At 46.0% G+C, this 21,130-nt stretch overlaps 1 protein-coding gene across 2 annotated transcripts in view; it reads left to right on the top strand.

Annotated features, from left to right (window-relative positions):
* The window catches only part of LOC117223028 (disintegrin and metalloproteinase domain-containing protein 10), a 77,898-nt gene that overhangs the window by 22,673 nt on the left and 34,095 nt on the right, over positions 1-21,130 (top strand). For both annotated transcript variants that reach the window (XM_033475131.2, XM_033475132.2), the window contains exon 4: positions 17,422-17,540. In XM_033475131.2, coding sequence (XP_033331022.2) covers positions 17,422-17,540 — 119 coding nt within the window. The remainder of the gene's footprint in view (positions 1-17,421; positions 17,541-21,130) is intronic.

Below are 21,130 nucleotides of genomic sequence, written 5' to 3'. Positions count from 1 at the left end.
CCATTTTAAACCGTGCCGCCGCGCCGCGCCGACCGGCCGGCTATCAACCGGTTAATTATTCATTCCTTTCAATTACATTTCGTTTCTCGTTACGCGCCGACCATTCGCCGCGCGCGATGCTTTAATTCGGCCGCGAATATGCCATCGCCGGCCCGTGCCCGCGGAGTTTCCGTCGACGAACCGTTCCGCCCCGAACGCGTTCCGACGGCTCGCCGGAATTAATCAAGCGAGATCGCGACCGTCCGATCGCCTCGCGACGAAATCCCACGAATAAAATATCCCGACCACGGTTCAATTCTGCCTAATCGACGGTCGGATGGTACGCGAAATTGCGGACAATCTGGGAAGAGGAGATACGATCGTTCGGATCTTAAAAATATATAGAATATATATAGAATATATATAGAATATATATATAGAATATATACAGAATATATATAGAATATATATAGAATACATATAGAATATATATAGAATATATATAGAATATATATAGAATATATACAGAATATATATAGAATATATATAGAATATATACAGAATATATATAGAATATATATAGAATACATATAGAATATATATAGAATATATATAGAATATATATAGAATATATACAGAATATATATAGAATATATATAGAATATATACAGAATATATACAGAATATATATAGAATATATATATAGAATCGTTTTTATGGTTACGAATTGTCAACAACTATAGTAAAAACGAGATGCAAGGCACGAATAATCGTATCTCCTCTCCCCAAATTGTCCATTTTTGCGCACAAACCGAGCACCAATTCGGGAGAATTTACTGTATTCCTCGAATCAATGTACCGGCCCGGCGAAACAGCAACGCGAAAATATCGCGGTAAGAAAACGAAAATCCATTCTGGACGAAACACGGTTGACATTCTCGCCCCAAAGTTCTACCGTACGTCACCGTTGGTTTTTTTCATTTTCTGCCGGCCGGATTCTTTACGTCCTCCTGTGGCCACGGTACTGGAGGAAACTCGCCGCGGAGTTAATAGAATTCGAGGGGAAACGAAATTGCCTTTGGCCGCGGACTCGATCAGTTTTCGAGTTTCGGTCAGGCTAGTCGGTTGCCCTTTCGATCGGCCAGCCCCCGGTGCTCCGCGGCTATACACGAGCCACGTTGACGTCATCGGCCACTTCTACAGTCCGCCAGGGTATTCTACAGTCAATTAGGATCCTCTAACAGTCCATCAGAGTATTCTACGGTCCATTAGATGGATGGATACGGTCCAGAGTAGTCTCTCCGCTAGGCTTTTCTAAAAGCCAGTCCTCCAGGATTTTTTATAGTCCATCGGGATTCTTTTTTTATAGACCGACAGGATCTTATGGAGTTAACTATGATCCTCCAAATGTTCATCAGGATTTTCTAAAATCCGTCCGGATTTTTTAGAATTCATCGGGATCTTTTAAAATCCATCGGGATCTTTTAGAATCCGTTAGGATCTTGTAGCGTTCCTCAGGATTTTTTTTAGAGTACATTAGAAGCTTGTAGAGCACGTCACGATATTGTAAAGTATATCGGGAGCTTGTAGACCACCATCAGGATCCTGTCGTCTTTGTCAGAATTTTCTAAAAAATATAATCCATCGGGATTATAATCCATTTAGAATTCATCGAGAATTTGTGAAGGATTTTATAGAGTTTACCGAGATCCTCGAAAGTCCACCAGGTATGTCCTAAAATCTATCGAAGCCTCTAGAATCCATCAGGATCTTCTAGACTTAACCAGGATCCTTCGAAAGTCCATTAGGATGTTCTGAAATCTATCGAAGCCTCTAGAGTCCATCAGGATCTTCTAGACTTAACCAGGATCCTTCGAAAGTCCATCAGGATGTTCTAAAATCTATCGAGACCCCTAAACTTCATCAGGATTTTTTAGAATTGATTAGGATCTTTTAGAATCCATCGGGATCTTGTGAAGGATTTTGTACAGTTTACCAAGATCCTCGAAAGTTCACCGGGATGTTCTAAAATCTGTCGAAGCCTCTAGAGTCGATCAGGATCTTTTATACTTAATCAGGATCCTTCGAAAGTCCATTCGGGTGTTCTGAAATCTATCGAAGCCTCTAGAGAGTCCATCAGGATCTTTTATTCTTAACCAGGATCCTTCGAAAATCCATTGGGACGTTCTGAGATTTATCAAGACCCCTGGAGTCCATCAGGATCTTTTAGAATCCATCGGGATCTTGCGGAGTTCATCAGAATCTTTCAGAATTCATCAGAATTTTTTGTCGTGTACATTATAATCTTGCAGAGTACATCGTGATCTCGTAGAGCATAACAGGATCTTCTATACCAGATCCGAATTTTCTAAAATCCATCGAGGCCATCTAGAGTCTCTCGGCGTCATCGAGAATCTATACAGACGTTCCCACAGCGCGGCAGGATCTTCTAAAGTCATCCAGGCTCTTCGGAGTCTCCATCTCGATCTTCCGCGATCCACCAGGACATTTTAAACTCTGTCAATATCTGGAATCTATCGAGACCTTCTAGAGTTCACCGGGATCGATCAGGACCCGGCTAGAGTCCGTCGAGATTTTCGAGAAACCGTTCCATTCTCACGGAATCCTCCGGGACCTCCTAGACTTCGCGGAGACCCTCGGAAGACCCGCAGACGATGCCGGGTAACTGCAGGAAGAAGGCTTCCCCATAGTCCGCGACACCGCGAAAATTCGGTCGTCGCGACGTGACGCGTCGCGCGACGCCGCTCGCTCGTCTCTTTATGTAAATCGGTCGAATTCACGGCAGGCAATAAAATGTAAAGCAGCAGCGTGGGGTAGCCGCGGCGTGTCCCCTCCTCTATCCTGCTCGTGTTTCCTCTTTTTCTTCGCCCCCTCGTTGTTTCCGGCCCGATGCACCTGCTACGAACTGGCAAAGATAATGGCGAAGGAGGGAAAAGTACCACCCGTGCCTCCGCCGTGTTTTCTTCCCCTCCCCTCCCCGCCTCGCGATCCATCACCCTTCCGGTTCGCCCGACGCTCTATATACGCGGCCCTCCTCCACGGACGGTTCACTCTCGGCGAAAGTGGCTTTTCGAATTCCTTGATTACGAATTTAAAGTAGATCCGCGCAGTTCTTCCTTGGCGCCTCCCCCGGCACTCGTCGCGGTCTCTCGACCCTCTGTTCGAATTATTGCCGTCGTTCTGGGCTAAGTGACCGAGGACCGGCGAACCTTTGCCGTGAATTATTTTTCTCACGGCTGCGATACGATGTCCGCGAGCTCGATCCAATTTCACCGCGAACACGAACTTGACCTGTCGTCGTTTCATATTGTAAATCGATGAGCAGACCTTCGAATATTCGCAAGCAATTTGAGAATATAATAAAATGTAATAGAATAATAGAATATAAATAGAATATAAATATAGAATATAATAATAGAACATAAATAGAATATAAATATAGAATATAATAATAGAACATAAATAGAATATAAATAGAATAGAATAATAGAATATAATAATAGAACATAAATAGAATATAAATATAGAATATAATAATAGAACATAAATAGAATATAAATAGAATAGAATAATAGAATATAGTAGTAGAATATAAAAAAAAATAGAATATAAATAGAATATGAATAGAATAGAATAATAAATATCATAATAAATAATTTGGGAATTTTTCGACGCACTGAAAGCTTGCTGTTCAACGCGAATATTTCTACGGAAAGATTTTTCGTCGACCTCGTTCTATTAAAATTACATCGAAAAGTTTCTTTAGAGGCCTGGTTAACCCTTTGACGCCAGGATTCCAGAAGTTGCAGCGACATCGTTCGATCGCGTACGCGGCAAACGAACAAAAAGTATTCCTCATGTTTTAATCTTCCTTTATGTCTATATTTTCGATGGATAATTTAGACCTCCGATGATTGCATTCTTAATATTTCAAACGATTCGTGTCCGCGAAGGGTGTCCTGCACCCGAAGCTGCTATTTTAACCGCGGAACCGAGACAAATACTTTCGACCAGTAACACGTAAATTTTACACGATTCATTCCATGTTAAGCGTACGACGTCGAGCATGTATCGGCTCATGGAACATTTATATTTTCGACGATGTTTCAAATAGAACAGAACTTTTGTTGGCGTCGAGAATTTATTTTGAAACGCGATCACCGATATTTAACATGGTCGCCGATATTTCGAGATTCGTGCAGATGTAAATACGCGATAAACGAGATATCAAGTTCCCTCGAAGGAGTTATCGCGGTCGAGAAACTTCGAATCGTTGTAATTGCGAAGAATATGCTACGGCGAGGGGTTAGGGTAGTCACGGTGCACTGCGCACCCATTCCGCTCGCGAAACGTCCGGCCGCCGAGGCCGCGAAATTGTTAAAGCCTCGATTCTTCGGAGGACGACGACGGCGATAAAAGAAACGAAATTTCGTTGGACGCTCGCCGGCGTCGTTCGCGCGATCCTGTATCTTTAAGGAAGCAGCCTGGGTAATTCAGCGCGGCGGCGAAGCCAACGGCGAAGTTCGGCCGCCTGCACCGGCTCTAAATAATATCTCGGCATTATCTTTCGTCACTCTCGCTGCACAAAGGTTCTATACAGGACGGTGCTCGTGCACAGGAACAGCTGAATAATTCCCGCGACTCCCCGACGCCCGGAGAACCGTGCGCGTTCCTGTCAAACCCTACGAAATTCCGCGAAGAAATTGTCATTCGCTTCGCTTTAATACTTTAACTGAGAAACTCGTCCATACGTGGCTGACAGAATTGTTCGCTTTATTCAATCTACTTGCCTCGTTCGTTTCATTGAGATCCGCGAAACGTAAGAACGTTGTCCCAGAATTATGGCACTTCCGGGAAATGAGGGGTTCCTGAGGTCATTTGAAGTAACTTTTTCCTCGGCGAAAATGCGGTACGCGGCTTCGTTTACGAGTTATTAACGAAAAACCGGTGGCCAATGAGAGACCAGCTCGGGTGGAGCGAGGCGGTCAGATCAGCGCGAGCCAATCAGCGGCTACTGGCCTTCGACCGATCGTCGGCTCGGCCGCCTCGCGCCAGCTGATCTCGCCGCTGATTGGTCACTGTTTCTCGTTAATAAAAAACTCGTAAACGACGCCGCGGATTGCATTCTCGCTGAGGAAAAAGTTACTTCGAATGACCTCAGCAACCCCTCAATTTCCTAAAATACCATAATTTTGGGACACCCCGCATAATTTAAGACGTGTTTTTTCTATAACGTGAAACGCTGATAAAACTTTCCGTTCTTTAACATTTCAAGATAGATAAATTTTGTGTCACTCTATCGACAGGTCATTTCATTTCATCAACGGGGTTCCATCTTGGAAACAGATTTAAGGTTGTCATTTCAGAGCAGCGAAATCAACAATTAATCCGGCACCGTTGCAAGTGCGATATCGAGTTCCGATGAAGGAAACGTCGTTCACCGACGTTCGAATTGTATTCACAAATTTTCGTGTTTCAATGGTATCGCCAGCTTCTGGACGACGGTTGCATGAAAATTGCACGACACAGGTGCATCGCGGAGGAAGCGTGACAACGGAGGGTCGCCTTTTCAATCTGATTAAATAAAACGGCCGAGTTATACGCGGTCGAAAAATACCGTTTCCGCGAACAGGTTCGCGCACTCTCATTTGCCCGGCTGCACCCAGCGCAATTATTTTCCCCTGTTGTCAGGGTGCCTAGGCGACCGTCGTTCGCGCGCTATTTATACGAAACGGGGAGCGCGGGACCTTCGCTCTTCGACGACACCGTAACAAATACCATGGAAATATCGACGTTATGGCTCGCCGGTGACACCGGACTTCCGGCTCGGTTGTTTGCGGCGCGCGTGGGCGCCGCGCGCGGAGACAATAATTTCAGCCGAGCGTCCCGCTTGTTATTTAAGAACTCGGCCGCAGGGCCGGTCTTTACGAGCGGGAACGCGGATCGCTGTTTCCGGTACATTTCTAACCGGCTTGCCGGCGTGGTGACCGCGTTTTCGAGCACGTATTCTTCTCTACGGCCGGGTCCCCGCTGCCCTCTCCCGGCTAATGCCCGGGAATTACGGATGAATTTTTCCCCCGGAACGAGGGAAAATCGGCCCTCTGGCCAACCTACTTCTCTCACTCGAATGTCCGAGCCACCCTCCTTCCCTCCCCCACCGGTTTCTTGCGGCCTTCCGCGATGCTTAAACGCTGTCATCGAACCTTCGGAAGTCGTCGAAACTCCGCGGCGAATTCGACTATGCTCATCCCACCGATAAATCCGTTCGTCGAAGTTCGGGGAATTTCTTCGATGAAAGGAGAACCGAGATTACGGTGTCCTCTCGCAGCAAGATATAGGGCAACGGAGTCGGTTACTGCGCGGGCTGACCAATCGCTGTGCCTTTGGTTTGTTCGCGGGCATAATTCGCGTCGGATTCAGCGAATAGGACGTTCGATCTTCTTCTTTACGAAGAAACAAACGAAGCGAAGGAACAGGAAAATTTGCTGTATATTCTCTCATCGAATATAATATGTATTCAATCTTCTTTATTCGGAGATGAACGAAATAAAAGAACAAGGAGATTAACGAAAACGAAAGAAAAGAAGGTTAACGCTAGATTTACGGAACCCGTCAAAATGGCGGGTCGCTAATTCTTCGATTTCCTTATTCATTCATTTATATTTAATATACGTTATTCGTTCAATTTATATGCCACTTACGGCAAATGTTACGACGATGCTTGTGAAAAATCGTAATAATTGTTTTATTGGTACTTTTATAAACTAATATAAAACAGCTGTTTCTTGTGTGCTCCGTAAATCTAGCGTGAATAGGAGAATAAAAAGGTTAATTACGTCCGGAAACAAGAGGCAACTGGTCACACTGCGCGCGTAGTAACCGGCGGAACTACCCTAGAGTGGCTAGAAAATTCGTTCTCGCGAGGGTGGATGGAGCGATTCCGGGCACGCCGGATCTCTCTCATAAGGTTTTTACGTCGCGAGACACGCCGCGTCACCGTCGCCGCGAATCCCGTGTAACGAATCCAATAATACGGCCGTCCGCGAATCCGATTTTCTCTGGCCGCGCGGAAAGAGCGGAGAAGAACGAGCAGTGAGTGCGAGAAAGACAAAGGGTGAGAGAGAGGGTGACAGAGAGAGAGAGAGAGAGAGAGAGAGAGAGAGAGAGAGAGGAAGAGAGAGGAATCTAATAAATTCCGTGTATTTATTCGTCGAACGCGATTTACCGGGGACAACGTGACGCGACGCTTTAACGCGCGGCGTTTCTCGCACATGCACATGCACATGCACACGGCCGTTGGAGGGGTGCAACAATGCAGGGAAGAGAGACGCGGTGCGCGCAGCGACGAATTTCCTTTCGACGTGATTGATGCTTCCATCGTGGGACGCTTAACCAACCCAGGCGGCGCAGCGGCGCGCCGATTTTGATTGATCGCTTTCGCGGCTATTTAACGAGCTCGTCGACGAATCGACGCGCGTCGAGCGTGTGCCCCGTCGCGTCGGCCGGCGACGAGACGCGTCGAGAGATATTGCGAAAAAGGACGCGCCTATTTGCAATTCATATGCGGGGCCCGCGGCCGCGACATCTGCGTGACGGGACGCGGAATTTTTATTCCGCCGCTGTAAAATTCCGAGGGTGAACGGGGGGACGGGACGGGATCGGTCGGCGCGGGATCCCGCGCGACGAGTTAACTCGACGCTCGTGTGTTATCCGATTATTATTCCTGCTCCTCGAGACTTTTTTCTTTCGCCGGTCCCACTTTGTCCGCGATTTATTTCACCGCGTTGCGGAACAGCTGGCTGGTGGCTCGGTTATCGGGTTGACGATTATTTCAGCGTTGTCGCTGGACCGCATGGATTTTCATGGAAGATAAAAAAATTCGGGCGCGACGAGGTTATTTGCAAATCGGCTGCGGGGAATTGAATCCGAGCGCGCAACTTTGTGTTCTTGATTCCATCGTTTTAGTGGATTGATAATAATAATGTGTTGACGTTTGCAAATGTTCACGATTTTTACACTGTTTCACGGCTGACGCAGAATGCAGCAATGTCTCCGTAATTGACGCTCAGATTGTGCAGAAAAATGGACAATTTGGGAAGAGGAGATACGATTATTCGAGGCTTGCGGCTCGTTTTTCTGATTGTCGACGATCGGCAACTATAAACGAAACTAACTGCAAGGCTCGAATAATCGTATCTCCTCTTCCGAAATTGTCTATTTTTCTGCACAATCTGAGCGTCAGTATGGGAGACATTGCTGTACTGTTCCGAGCGTTTTGCAGGCTCCAAATAAATTCAGCACACTGAACGTGCATTAGCGTGAAAATGTATTGCTAGATCAGATCAAATAATTGTCACATATGCTGGACAGAGGGAGAAAAATTGATTTCTGAAATGTTCATCTTCCCTTCCGATGCAGAATTTGACGAGCGAATTATTTTTGCAACAGTGCTTACACGTGATAGTCGCATCTATTTGAAACGCTATATCTCCATACGTAGCTACTATCTCAGAAAAAGAAAAGAAAAGTATTTTAGCCAGCTTCCGTGTAACGCGCGAAGATAAACATATTTATAGTGCATGTGCTGTTTCAAAAATCTATTCTTTTTTTTCTCTCTCTCTCTCTCTGAACCCTGCGCGTATGGTTGACACGGGCAGCGAGCGTGTTAAACGAACACCGTTCCAAAAGAACGGTCTCGAAAAATCGCCAGGCAGTTTCATTGTGGTTCGCGTCGGGCCGAGCAAATAGGGCGCACGAAGGTAGCTAGGCGAGCGCTTTAGCATTCCGTTGGACAAAAGATACAGCGGGTACAAAGTGGCTCTCTGTGTAGCTCCGATTAATTATCGATTTCCGTCCGCGTAATAACAATCTCGGCTCCGAACACGAAAGCCTCCGATAATCCGATATCAAGACGGAACGAGAACGAGAGATTTAGAAAGCGAGAGGGAGAGAGCGAGAGAGAGGCGGTGGTAGAAATATGGAGAGAGAGGGACGGAGAGAGAAATAGCAAGAGAGAGAGAGAGAGACGGAGATATAAATAGCGAAAGAGAGACAGAGATAGAAATAGCGAGAGAGAAAGAGAGAGCGAGGGAGAGACGTATGGAGAGAGAAAGAGAGAGAGAGAGAGAGAGAGCGAGGGAAAGACGGAGAGAAAGCGAACGAGAGTCGGAGAGAGCGAGAGAGAGCACGAGAGACAGAGATTGAAATAGCGAGAGAGAGAGAGAGAGAGCCCCCGAGAGAGAGAAAGAGAGCACCCGAGAGAGAGAGAGAGAGCCCCCGAGAGAGACAGAGAGAGAGAGAGAAAGCGCCCGAGAGAGAGAGAGAGAGAGCGCCCGAGAGAGAGAGAGCACCCGAGAGAGAGAGAGAGAGAGAGGGAGAGAGAGGAAAATGGAAGGCAGGAACTACGAGAAAAGTGCTCGCGGGACGATTAGCGGGAGGAGTCGACGTGTTCCGGGCGTGCCGCTATCGCGAACGAGTTTCATTTTCCTGTCCGCTCTTTCGCTGAAAATTCCGGCGTTTATGCAAACGCCATGCCCCCCGACTCCCCATACTCCGAACCGGAATGGAATCAACGTTTTATGCGCGGACGTGATCCTCTCGCTTATATCGGTTCGTAGCCGCGGGGCCGGATAGAAAGAGCGGGAGGGAAAAGATCGCCGCGGAACACCGCGATGGATCACGGTCGTCGGGAAGCCTTCGAAACGGCGGCGACGTCAGGCAACCTTGCGATTCGACGGACGAAAGAACCGTCGAGAATCGTCGTCGGGTCAACAGCAAACACTTCGGGACGGCCGAGTTCTTTTACGCGGCTTCGTCACGGCTCGTTGAGAAACCCAGGCTACAGTTTGCTTAGTTAGCCACGCGAACGCGTTATCTGCTCGCGCGATCCTCTATGCTGTCTTTTCGAAATAGGCATGGTTATTTAATCACTTAATCGACGGCAGATCACATCGATCTGTTTCCGACCGGATCGGGACGGAACGTTCGAATTTTTCGCGGCCGTTGCGCCCATATGATTTCCAAAGGCTTGCTCTTGATCTTCGACGGATGCTTGTCGATCTTACGTAGCTGTGCAATTTTTTATTGTTCTTATTAATTTTATTATTTATATTATTCTTATTAGTTTTATTATTTCCATTATTTTTGTTAATTTTATCATTTATATTGCTCTTATTAATTTTATTATTTCCATTATTCTTACTAATTTTATTATTTCCATTCTTTTTGTTAATTTTATTATTTATATTGCTGTCGTTAATTTTATCATTTCTATTAGCTTTGTTAATTTTATTACTTCTATTATTATTACTAATTCTATTATTTCCATTCTTTTTGTTAATTTTATTATTTACATTGCTCTTATTAATTTTATCATTCCTATTAGTTTTATTAATTTTATTATTCCTATTATTCTTATTAATTTTATCATTTTTGTTCACGGGCTGAAGAAATATTCTAAGAAAAATTAACGAATAAAATTCCAAGTAATCGTTGATTATAATGAATATTTATTACAGTCACATATAGCACAAAACGAAAACAATCGCAAGCGATAGATAGAATCGTGATTAATAAGTATCGTTACGCATCGTTCGCCAGTAAATTTTCGAAAAGCGCACTTTCACGCTGAAGTGTGCACAGCGTACGAAAATAAAAAAAAATAAAAAGGATCGTTCTCACTGTTGGTTAACGCAAACTTCGTTGCCCTGTTTCCCGTTAACGGCAAACCTCGTTAGTTTACGAGCGTAAATATTGTTTGCCGTCTGTTCCGGTATTCTTTAATTACGAGACTGCGGGTAGATTGCCGTTGTCCGGTGGAAATAAGGGAAACGACGAAAATAATGATACTTAAATGATCAAGAGTCGTTTCCCGCTGGGACACACGGGGGAGGGGGCGGAGGGCGGGGGGAGACGGCACCGAGGGATTTCAATAATGAGACACGATACGGCGTTAGATTTAGTAGAGCAGAGAAAGGAAATTAATCGATAACGAGCTCCCGTTTACCGGGGAATTGAACGCGAGTGTCCATCGACTGTCAAATAGAACCCAGTTAACGCGTCTGTTTATGGCGCAACTTTTCTACTCCGCTATAGAGACACGGTTAAATGAGACTCTGCACCAAAATAGAACATCAATATTTTATACAACTACGGACTCCGCGCGAGCTTCGCTGTACCATCGGAAAATAATGCGATCCTGTTTTATTAATTACCGCGTGTCCGGTCGACGTGATTTTCATCGGCGGAGCGGTCGAACGCCTCGCGCCTCCCGATCGAACGCATTTCCGAAATACGAAGAGACTCGTTCGAACTTCGTTTTCTATCGCGATCTCGCGTTACGCTATGTTTCCACGGGAATCGTACGAACGTTGCGTAATTTCCGCAACGGCGTTCTTCAACGGCGGCACGACGGACAAATTTCGGCGCTGAGAATCAGCTCTGCGACGCTGATCGAAAGGCGATCGGGCGGCGAGCGATTTTTCGCCGAGATTTCTCGTTCGCGCCGGTTCGAAAAATTTCCAATTTCTCGACGGAAACGTTCGGCGAAGTTAAGTAATTTTCAGCGATCTCCCGGGGGCGATTTTAGCCGGCGTTTAGGGCGATATCCGCGCCCCGGACCATCCTCGCAAAATCCGAATATTTCGGCTGCGGTCCGGCTAATCCGCGTCTCCGGCTACCGGGAATTTAATTAAACGTAATCCATTTATCCGCGGATCCGGGATTATACGGCATCGGCACGTACGCAATCGCGGCCGATCCGCGTTTCAATGTCACTCGGCGGCCGCTCGAATCCTTTCACGTCTCTAAATTTAATATGCCTCGTCTGCCTCGGCTGATCCGGCGAGCCGAGCCGAGCCGAGCCGAGCGGACCGGAGACCGGCCGTGTCGTTTGCTTGGTTTCGTCCTTCGAGCGAACACCGTCTCTAGTCGGAGCCCGGCGACTTTCGCGGGAACAAAACGTCAAGATATCGCCTAATCGCCGGTCGACGTCGCGGCAGACCTTCGCCGCCGATTATTGTTCGAGAGAGAGAGAGAGGGAGGGAGAGAGAGAGAGAGAGAGAGAGAGAGAGAACCGCTGAATCACGGGAACACGGACCCTGGCGGCCGCCGAGGTCCGGCCGATCCGCCAACCGTGGAATACTTCGCCCGGAATCTTCGGGATCTCGATGGAGAACGATAGCTCGCGTTTAGAATTAATAGCGCGTTGCGCAACCTCTGTCGTGGCGCGCCGCTTATCTTCGCCGGCCAATTAATTATACCCTGCGTTTGTTTTTTAATTGATCTGATAGAGCCGGGCCGCAGCTTTGAATTTATTTCGCGGCGCCGCGATCTAATTTATTGCCGGTTTATGATTCAAAGATCTAATTGATCTTGCCCGCGATCTTTCAGAGGATTTTTCACAGTGTCTCCGCCGATCGGAATGTTTCGATCTCTCGTTTCTCATTCGTCATCTTATTTCTACTTATTTCGCTCTTATTTCTCTTATTTGTATCAGTTTTCTCTTAGTTTTCTTATTTGTCTTAGTTTTCTCTTAGTTTTCTTATTTGTTTCAGTTTTCTCGTATTTTTCTTATTTGTCTTAGTTTTCTCGTATTTTTCTTATTTGTCTTATTTTTCTCTTATTTTTCTTATTTGTTTCAGTTTTCTCTTATTTTTCTTATTTGTCTTATTTTTCTCGTATTTTTCTTATATTTGTCTTATTTTTCTTATTTGTCTTAGTTTTCTCTTATTTTTCTTATTTGTCTTAGTTTTCTCTTATTTTTCTTATTTGTCTTAGTTTTCTCTTATTTTTCTTATTTGTCTTATTTTTCTGTTGTTTTTCTCTTATTTGTCTTATTTTTCTCTTATTTTTTTCTTAATTGTCTTATTTTTCTCTTATTTCTCTCTTATTTTTCTCTTAATTGTCTTATTTTTCTCTTATTTTTCTCACATCGTTGTGTAACGATTGCACTGTATAACGATAATTCCACCGCGGATCTTCGTGCAAAATAACAATTTTGCCGGCCATTTTCGCAACTGTGCCGTCGACAACGTTTATAACAATTCCGAAAATTGTCCGCTAATTTTTTACAACACATTTTCGAAGATATTTCCCGCAGACTCGTCAGCCTTTCCATTGTTCCTAACGTAACAGCAATTTATCATGTTTAATTACCAAAAATTGAGCAAATAAGTGGACGATTTAAACACCCCGGGTCAAAACTGACCGAGAGATAGTCTCTCGCGAGAGTCGATAATTTTAGTACGACGAAAGTATTACATCGAACAATAATACATACCAAATTTATAGAACAATGCAAAACGCTAAAACAGAGGCGTCCGTCGCGTGTACAGCAGAAAGTAGTTCGCTGCGATTTAACCTTCGACAGGCAATTTGAGGGTCGCCGAGGTCGGAGATGGCCCCCTTACGGGGGGTATTTTGCACGTTCGCCAAATCGAAGAGCTTATTTTGTTGTCGAGAGATTTTCAGACGCGTCGGCGGCGGCGGAGCAATCGGCGCGTATGCAAATCCGGCGCGCGAATCATCGAAATTGCGAGCCGCTGGGAGCGCGATCAGCGGAAAAAGCGATCGCGGGGTGGCAGGGGGTGGAGGATAGACCGGCGGAAAAAAATGTATCGCGTGTAAAGGGGACCGGCTGTTCGCGGCGCTCGGACAATTTCCATTTCCGGCGCGAGCAGATTTCGCTCGGAAAATAATCGGTCGATGGTTCTCGCGCGCGAGCTGAGAGAGGGAGAGATCCTCCGCTCGCTCCTTTGTCTCGCGGAAAGAATTTAATACCGGCGGCATTAGCATAAAGAAACGAAGGGAAGAGGAACGAGGCCGAGCCCAGCGCGAGGCATTAACGGGCGCGAGCAACAATTAGTCGCGGATCCGTGTGCCGCTCCTCCCCCCGTCTGTAATTATTCTCATAACTCGATACCGGTGATAACGGTGCGCCTCTCCTCCGCTCCGTGGCTGCTTCCCACCACCAGGGCTCGGTTCTTTGTCTTTTAAAATCGGTCCCGTTAAGAACCGCGCCGCGCCGCACCGTGCCGGATCGAATCGTCGTCCCTCGCGAATCACGGCGCCGCGCGTCCCGCGCGTTTTTGCGTATTAAAACCGTCTCCGGTGGCGCGTGTAATTCGTTCGGACGCGATTCGCGACGCTCGGACAGCTGACTCGTGATTGCCGATCACGATCGCCTCGCCGGATTGCATTTTTTGTCTTTTTTTTCCGTTCCCCGGAGAACAATGTTTAGTCGCGGATCCAGCGAGTCCGATCTCGCGGTGGGAAGAAGCGGCGAACGGTGCGGTTATTGTTCGTCGTTCGCGAAAAAATTGTACACCGGCGGATTCCGCGAAGCGTGCCGAGTCGAAAACGCGGGGCAACATTTTCTCGCGGGAGGCTCCGTTCCCGAGGAAAACGCGATCGAAAGCGATCGGAACGCGAGCCAGTTTTCGGGCAAATGGAAACGGCGTGCTATGGTCAGACGCGCGTTCGCATTTTCGGGGGCGATTATCTCGCAGCCTCGGATGCAAAAATGTTATCTCACCGGTTCGACCAAGTTCTCCATTGTGGAATTCTGTTGTACAGACGTCGATTTTTTTCATAGTACTTGTCGATAACGCTGTTACGAAATTCCAGAGCGACCAGTGAAGATGATACTCGATTTCAAGCGAAAAGATTCAAGCGCGAAGATCAGCCGACGAAACTGCCCTGTCATCCGTTTCTGGGTATTATCGTAATATCGTATTTTCGATGTTATGAAGACCCTGAAACTTTTCCGTCGATCGCCGCAATTATTAATCGCTTCTGTGTGACGTGCGCCGCGCGGCGAAACTGACTTTTTGTCGGCGCGGGTGAAACAAGCTTGTCGAAAATCAATAGTCCCGTGTCCTGACTGCGGATCTTTATGCAAATGAATGTTTCTAGGCGGCCATTAATACGACCAGCATCTACATAGAAGCTTACTACCTCGCTAAACGTTATGGTTATGTTTCGAATATTAAATCCTTGTTTAACCCTGTTCGAATTTTTATTTCCCCGGCAGCCGAGTAATGTATTCATTGCCCGGCTCCTCTCGACTTGTTCGGGCAAATATAAACCGTTGCATATTAATCCGGCGAGCCTCGCGGATCGCTGGAAAAATTACGCGACCCTGTCGAGGACTCGCAGATTGTTCGTTTCACACGACGCCAGAATCGTCTTTCTAATATTTCGTTTATTCGTTAATCATCGAAACGCGTATTTTATATAATATACAGGGTGTCCGAAAAATGTCTCGCAATCCGGAAATAACGGGTTCCTCGGATCATTTGAAGCAACTTCTTTCTTTGCAAAAATTTTCTCCGAGGCACCGTTATCGAGTTATTAACGAAAAACAGTGACTAATAAGAATCGAGTACGGCTGACGCGAGACGGCCCAGCCAACCAGCGCACGAAGCCCAGTTCCGCTCATTGGCTCGGTCGCCTCGCGCCAGTTCAGCTCGCCTCTCATTGGTCACTGTTTTTCGTTAATTACTCGTTAACGGTGCCTCGGAGAAAATTTTTGTAAAGGAAAAGGTTGCTTCAAATGACCCGAGGAACCCGCCACTTTCGGATTGCGAGACATTTTTGTTTCGAATAAATATTTGTCTGAAATAATTATTCGAACTGCTCCGAACAAACATTTGTCTGAAATAATTAATCGAACTGTTTCGAACGAATGTTTGTCTGAAATAATTCATCGAACCGTGTCGAATAAACATTTATCTGAAATAATGAACCGGACTGCTTCGAATAAATATTTGTCCGAAATAATTACTCGAACTGTCCCGAATAAATACTTACCTAAAGTAAATTATTCGAGCGAATTCTAGTTAGTCGGATATTTTGTTCGATTCTCGCGACTTCTTTCGCAGCCAACAGCTGCAGGTTGAAAAAGAAGTTAATCGTAAAAATCAACACGGTTGAACACAATCGAATCGATTATTTTCCAAATTGGTTCGTGTGTACGAATAAATTCTTGTTCGAGCAACGAATAACATATTCGATGGAATTTTTATCCGATCGGATATTTATTCGCTAATATCGAATACAATTTTATTCGTCGATCTCTTTATTAAATAAACGAATGAAATTTCGCTCGACTCTGGGCTACGGGAATCCGCGCGTGTGTTGTTCGACACGTTACTTTCGACTTACCAAAATTATTAAATAAAAAAAGGCGTTCCCGAGTGGCTTTTGTTCCTGCAACAGTTGCATTTTGCGTAAAATCTCTCGGTAACATTTCGTACATTTTTCCTCGTTCCGCACAGTATCCGTAATTTTTGCGTTCCGCGTTCGAAAAATCGTCGAATGGAAACTCTCGCTTGCTGCGGACTCGTTGATATGTGGAACGAAATCGTTCCGAGCGAAAGGGCTAAGAATCACGCTCGCACAATCGCATTCTTCGTCGGCGAGACTTCCGAATATAGTTCGGGATCCAGTTCGCTCGTACGTAGGCACAGGTTGAATCCAGCCAGCGCGCAGAGTTCCAGCCCGCGTTGCTCGCACGGAGGCGTCTAACGACCCGCGTTGAACACGCCGAGTAGAGCCAAACCGTGCCGGAACGTACTGAAACACGCACCGCGCCAGTTTTATGCGGTGCCTCCGCGGCAAATATTAGGGAACCGTGGCGGCAACGGTCGAACAGTTTTTTTCGGTGCTTCTACCGCCCGCGTAACACCATTTTCGTCACATTTTTAACGACCGTTCTACACCTGGATCTCTAGAGATGTACCATCATTTAAATTTGTAATCGAATTTCATTAGCACCGTGGCGGTACTCGTATTTAAAATCAATCGAGTTTCCGATAAAAATCGATTATTCATATATTAATAAATATTGAATAATCCACTGAATATTATTACCATCTTATCGTTTGTTAATCGCACGATGCCTCTGTTAAAACCGTTGCTGTATGAATTCGACGAAATTCTACGGCCTCGAAAATATATTTGTATGTCAGTTATAATTTGTGCGAGCTTAAAAAAAATTTTAATATAGATAATATAGATAATACTATTATAATAATATAATAATAACAATATAATAAAAAATAATATAATATATAATTATTTAATATAATTAATAATAATATAATATATATAAAAATAATATAATTATATACTATGTATAATCTATATTATATAAATATATAGATTATAATATTTATATATGTAAATGTAGATAGTAGAAATATTGGTAGTATAGATTAGAAATTGATCTGATTTTTCGCAATTTGAAGCAGTCGAACGATTAAAAGAATTGAAGATTATCGAAGTATCGCCCTCGATTTATCGAAATTGTTAAAGTAAAGGAAGAATGGAAGCGTAATGACGATACGATTTTCTCGACGAAGTTGCTTTTATTAGAATTCATAGGAACTATGCGCTAACGATGAGGCATTTTTGTTGCAGACAATGGACATTGCGTTTGATTCGAGACAAGGGCCTGTTCAGCAGCGACGCGACGTTCGAGAGCACCGGAGGGCCCATCCCCTTCGACACGTCGCATTCCTACGTGGGCACCGTGTTGGGTAAGCTTGCGCACCCTTTTGCAACATTATTTTATCATTTCTCTCTCTCTCTCTCTCTGTCGATAATTTCTCAGTACACAAACCAGACGATGGAAACTTGTTAAAATGATTTAAAATAGAAAAGAAATTGCACTCGGCCGCTACGATCGACGCGGACATTCATTGTTCCGCATGAAGATCCGCGCCGTTCTGTCGATAACAGGCGATTAAGCCACGAACGATCGAATCCAACGGAAAAAACGAGAACCGAGCGGATTTTCGCGGGAAGACCGGCATCGGGGCGAAATTCTTCTCGAGAATAATTTGGGCGGCGAACGGGCAATTTGCCGCGATTATCAAAAAAACAATTACCCGTCCGCGGAAGCATCTCCGCGCGGGTTTAATCCTCCGCCGCGTCGGCTCGTCCGTCCCGTTCAATTTAATCTATCCGGCGGGCACAAAGAGAGGCCGGTCTCGATTTTTCCGGGGGAATGCCGGGGTAAAAAGAGCGGCGGGCACCGCGGGAACCGAGCGAAAAATAGGGAAAATGATCCCCGGCCGCGGGGGTAATTTCTGCGGCGAGGGGTCGCGCGGCGCGACGCGGCGTATCGAGTTCCCGGATCGACTTTTTCCGGCGCCGAGAGTCGTACAATAAACGCGAAGCCGGAGCGTCGACGAGGGGAAACGCGTATTCACCGCGCGGGCTTTCAAAGGATCCGGCTTCAAACGAACCGCCGCGCCGGCTGTCGAGTTTTCCAACGACCGATCAAACCCGGCGTGAATTTTCGGACGGCGCGCACGGAATTTCGCATTCGAGAACGAGCTCTCGAAAACGCGCTCTCTCGGTGCGCGCGGCGATGCTTTGCGGAGTCGAACACGCGACCGACCCGTCAACTGCAAATGGAATCCGAGATGAGGGCCGAACAGGCGGGTTCCTTCGGCCGGAATCGCGACTCTCCTCTTCTCTCCCGGATTCCCCCGGGAAAGGGTCGGGGCCGGTAATCCTCGCCGGTGGCCGCCGTTCGACCCGGGAATCTCATTTCGATCGTCGTACGCGAGCAGCACCCCGGTCGTTTGGAAGCCGGCCAGACACCCTATGAAAAGGTGTAGCTTTGCCGCAGGTCGGGACCCGCGATGTACACGCTCGATATACACGGCGGGCCCCGTCCCCTCGAACTACGCCCACGTGCCACGATTTTACGGAATTTTTATTACAATAGAGTTTTAATTAGTGGACACAGGTTCGCTGGAAATTGGCTGAAATATTGACGGTGTTCGCGACGCCCGCGGCTTTGTGCGCGAAAATCGGAGAGCGCCGCTTCTCGCCGCGTTTCAAAGGACGAAGCTTCCGCTCTCTGGAATCTCCGAGATTTTTTTTTTACAATATATTGTTTTATTGGCAAACGCCGGGGAAAAATGATCGATAGGCCCCCCTCCAACAAATTCGCGTTCGAGCATCTCTGCGGAGTGTCGGAAATTTTTTTTCGGGACTCGAACCAGTATGGAATCAAAGATTAGAGTGTCCCCTTTGCAACGGTACCTCAAAAATTGGTCTACGATTTTTTTTTCGCCGTTTTGTCGCGGCTCAAACCAAGAGGAACATGGTGCACCCTTTCTGCAGCCTCGCAAACCGTTTCGAATTCACAGGTCTCTAGCGACCTTGATAAATTTTTTTCGCGACTCCAGCCAATTTAGAATGAAAGATTAGAGTCTTCCCTTTGTAACAATATCTTAAAAATCGATCTACGATTTTTTCTCGCCATTTTGTCGCAACTCAAACCAAGAGGAACATTATGCATCTTTTTCGCACCCTCGCAAACCGTTTCAAGCTTTAAAAGTCTCTTAGCGACTTCGATAAATTTTTTTCGCGACTCCCGCCGATTTATAACGAAAGATTAGAGTCTTCCCTTTGCAACAATATCTTAAAAATCGATCCACGATTTTTTCTCGCCATTCTGTCGCGGCTCAAACCAAGAGAATCACGATGCACCTTTTTCGCACCCTCGCAAACCGTTTTAAGCTTTAAAAGTCTCTTAGCGAATTCGATAAATTTTTTTCACGACTCCCGCCGATTTAGAATGAAAGATTAGAGTCTCCCCTTCGCAACGACACCTCAAAAATCGATGCACGACCTTTTCTCGCGACTGTGTCGCGATCGAAGTAAACCGCCAATGTCGAGAGAAAAATCGTGCATGCCCTATGCACTTCCGCGAAGTTCGGATAACAATGGAGATATTTCAAAGCGACACACCCAGTACACGCGGTTACGTTCACGTGTCACCCCCTCGTTTTTCCGGCGCGCTGGCATGATATTCACCCCGCCGAGTCGCGGGGGTTGGTGCTGCTGGCTTCGAAATTGCGAATACCTTCGACGTCTGCGATGCCTCCATTCTTCCACTCCCCGCTGCCCCGCCCGCCGAAAACGTTATTGTTGTTATTGGACTGGGGATGTTTGCGTTTATAGCATCCCCTAATATCGGCGAGCACCGCGTTATAACTCGGATCGTTTGTCTTGGCCTAGCTATCGCGCATCCCTTAGCATTAGTCATCGGAATAACTGGCTGGCGAACGCGATACGTTGCTCTCTGAGTCATCCGCCCCCGCCTTTACGATTCTGAAGCGTGTACGGCCGTGTGGAAACCCAACAATAGAGAGAACAGCGAACCGGTAAACTACTGAAAATCATTTTTAGGATCCTCGATTGCCCGGCGTTATTTCAACAATCGCTTGAAAACAGATTACACACTGTTAAAACGATTGTTAGTTGACTCTTGACAATTTAATGGGAGAGCAGCTTTTTCAAGGATGTATCGTTATCATATTTTCAACGAAATTTATCATATTTATAGTATGGATAAAATGCATCATAATTGCGTTATTGAAAAATTGCATCATAATTAAACCAGTAACACTTTTGACCGCCGCGTCACCCATACAGTTTCGTATCGCGATCGACAGTTTCATCTAAAATTTAATTTTTAGAGACTAATTTAATATATAATTATGATATATTTATAATTTAGAATTATAGTTTCTCAATTTGATAAAAATTCGCAAGAGGCAAAAACGTTGTAAAAGCGATCGACGTTGCATCATAGCCTTCGACTTGCGATTCCCATTTAATTGAACAAAATATTTCAATTTTACGATATTTTTCGACGGGCCCGTCAATTTACGTTGCATATTGTTCGTCGTATGTCCGGCACCGTTTTCAAAACAGAGAAGCCATTAACCGCGGGAGCCGGAAAATTTGATTTCGCCGCGGCTCTTCCGACGTCGGCCAAGCGAATTCCAGATCGAAAGGTTAATTTAATGGCGGCCCAATAAATTGAATAAACATCGAGCTTGCCGGGCTGTTCAAAAGCGAACAGCCGCGACAACGAATTCCGGCGGTCCAATTACCATTTAAAAATTCCGATACGGCTCGTCATCGCGGCTCGGCAACCGGAAGTCCCTTTTCACCCTTGTAACCCTGTTACACCCCGCAGAGCCGAAAGCCTTTCGCGGCTGGTTACAGGCTCGTCGGCGAGATCCGCGGGAATTCACTGAAACCGAATTGTTATCCGAAACGCGCTTATGCTACTTGCGCGCGTCTCGTCCCGTGTCTCGTC

The sequence above is a fragment of the Megalopta genalis genome, chromosome 3 (genome assembly GCF_051020955.1).
Source record: "Megalopta genalis isolate 19385.01 chromosome 3, iyMegGena1_principal, whole genome shotgun sequence".
In the NCBI taxonomy this organism is placed as follows: domain Eukaryota; kingdom Metazoa; phylum Arthropoda; class Insecta; order Hymenoptera; family Halictidae; genus Megalopta; species Megalopta genalis.
Note: the sequence above shows the minus strand (reverse complement) of the source record. Positions and strands in the feature narration are given on the sequence as shown.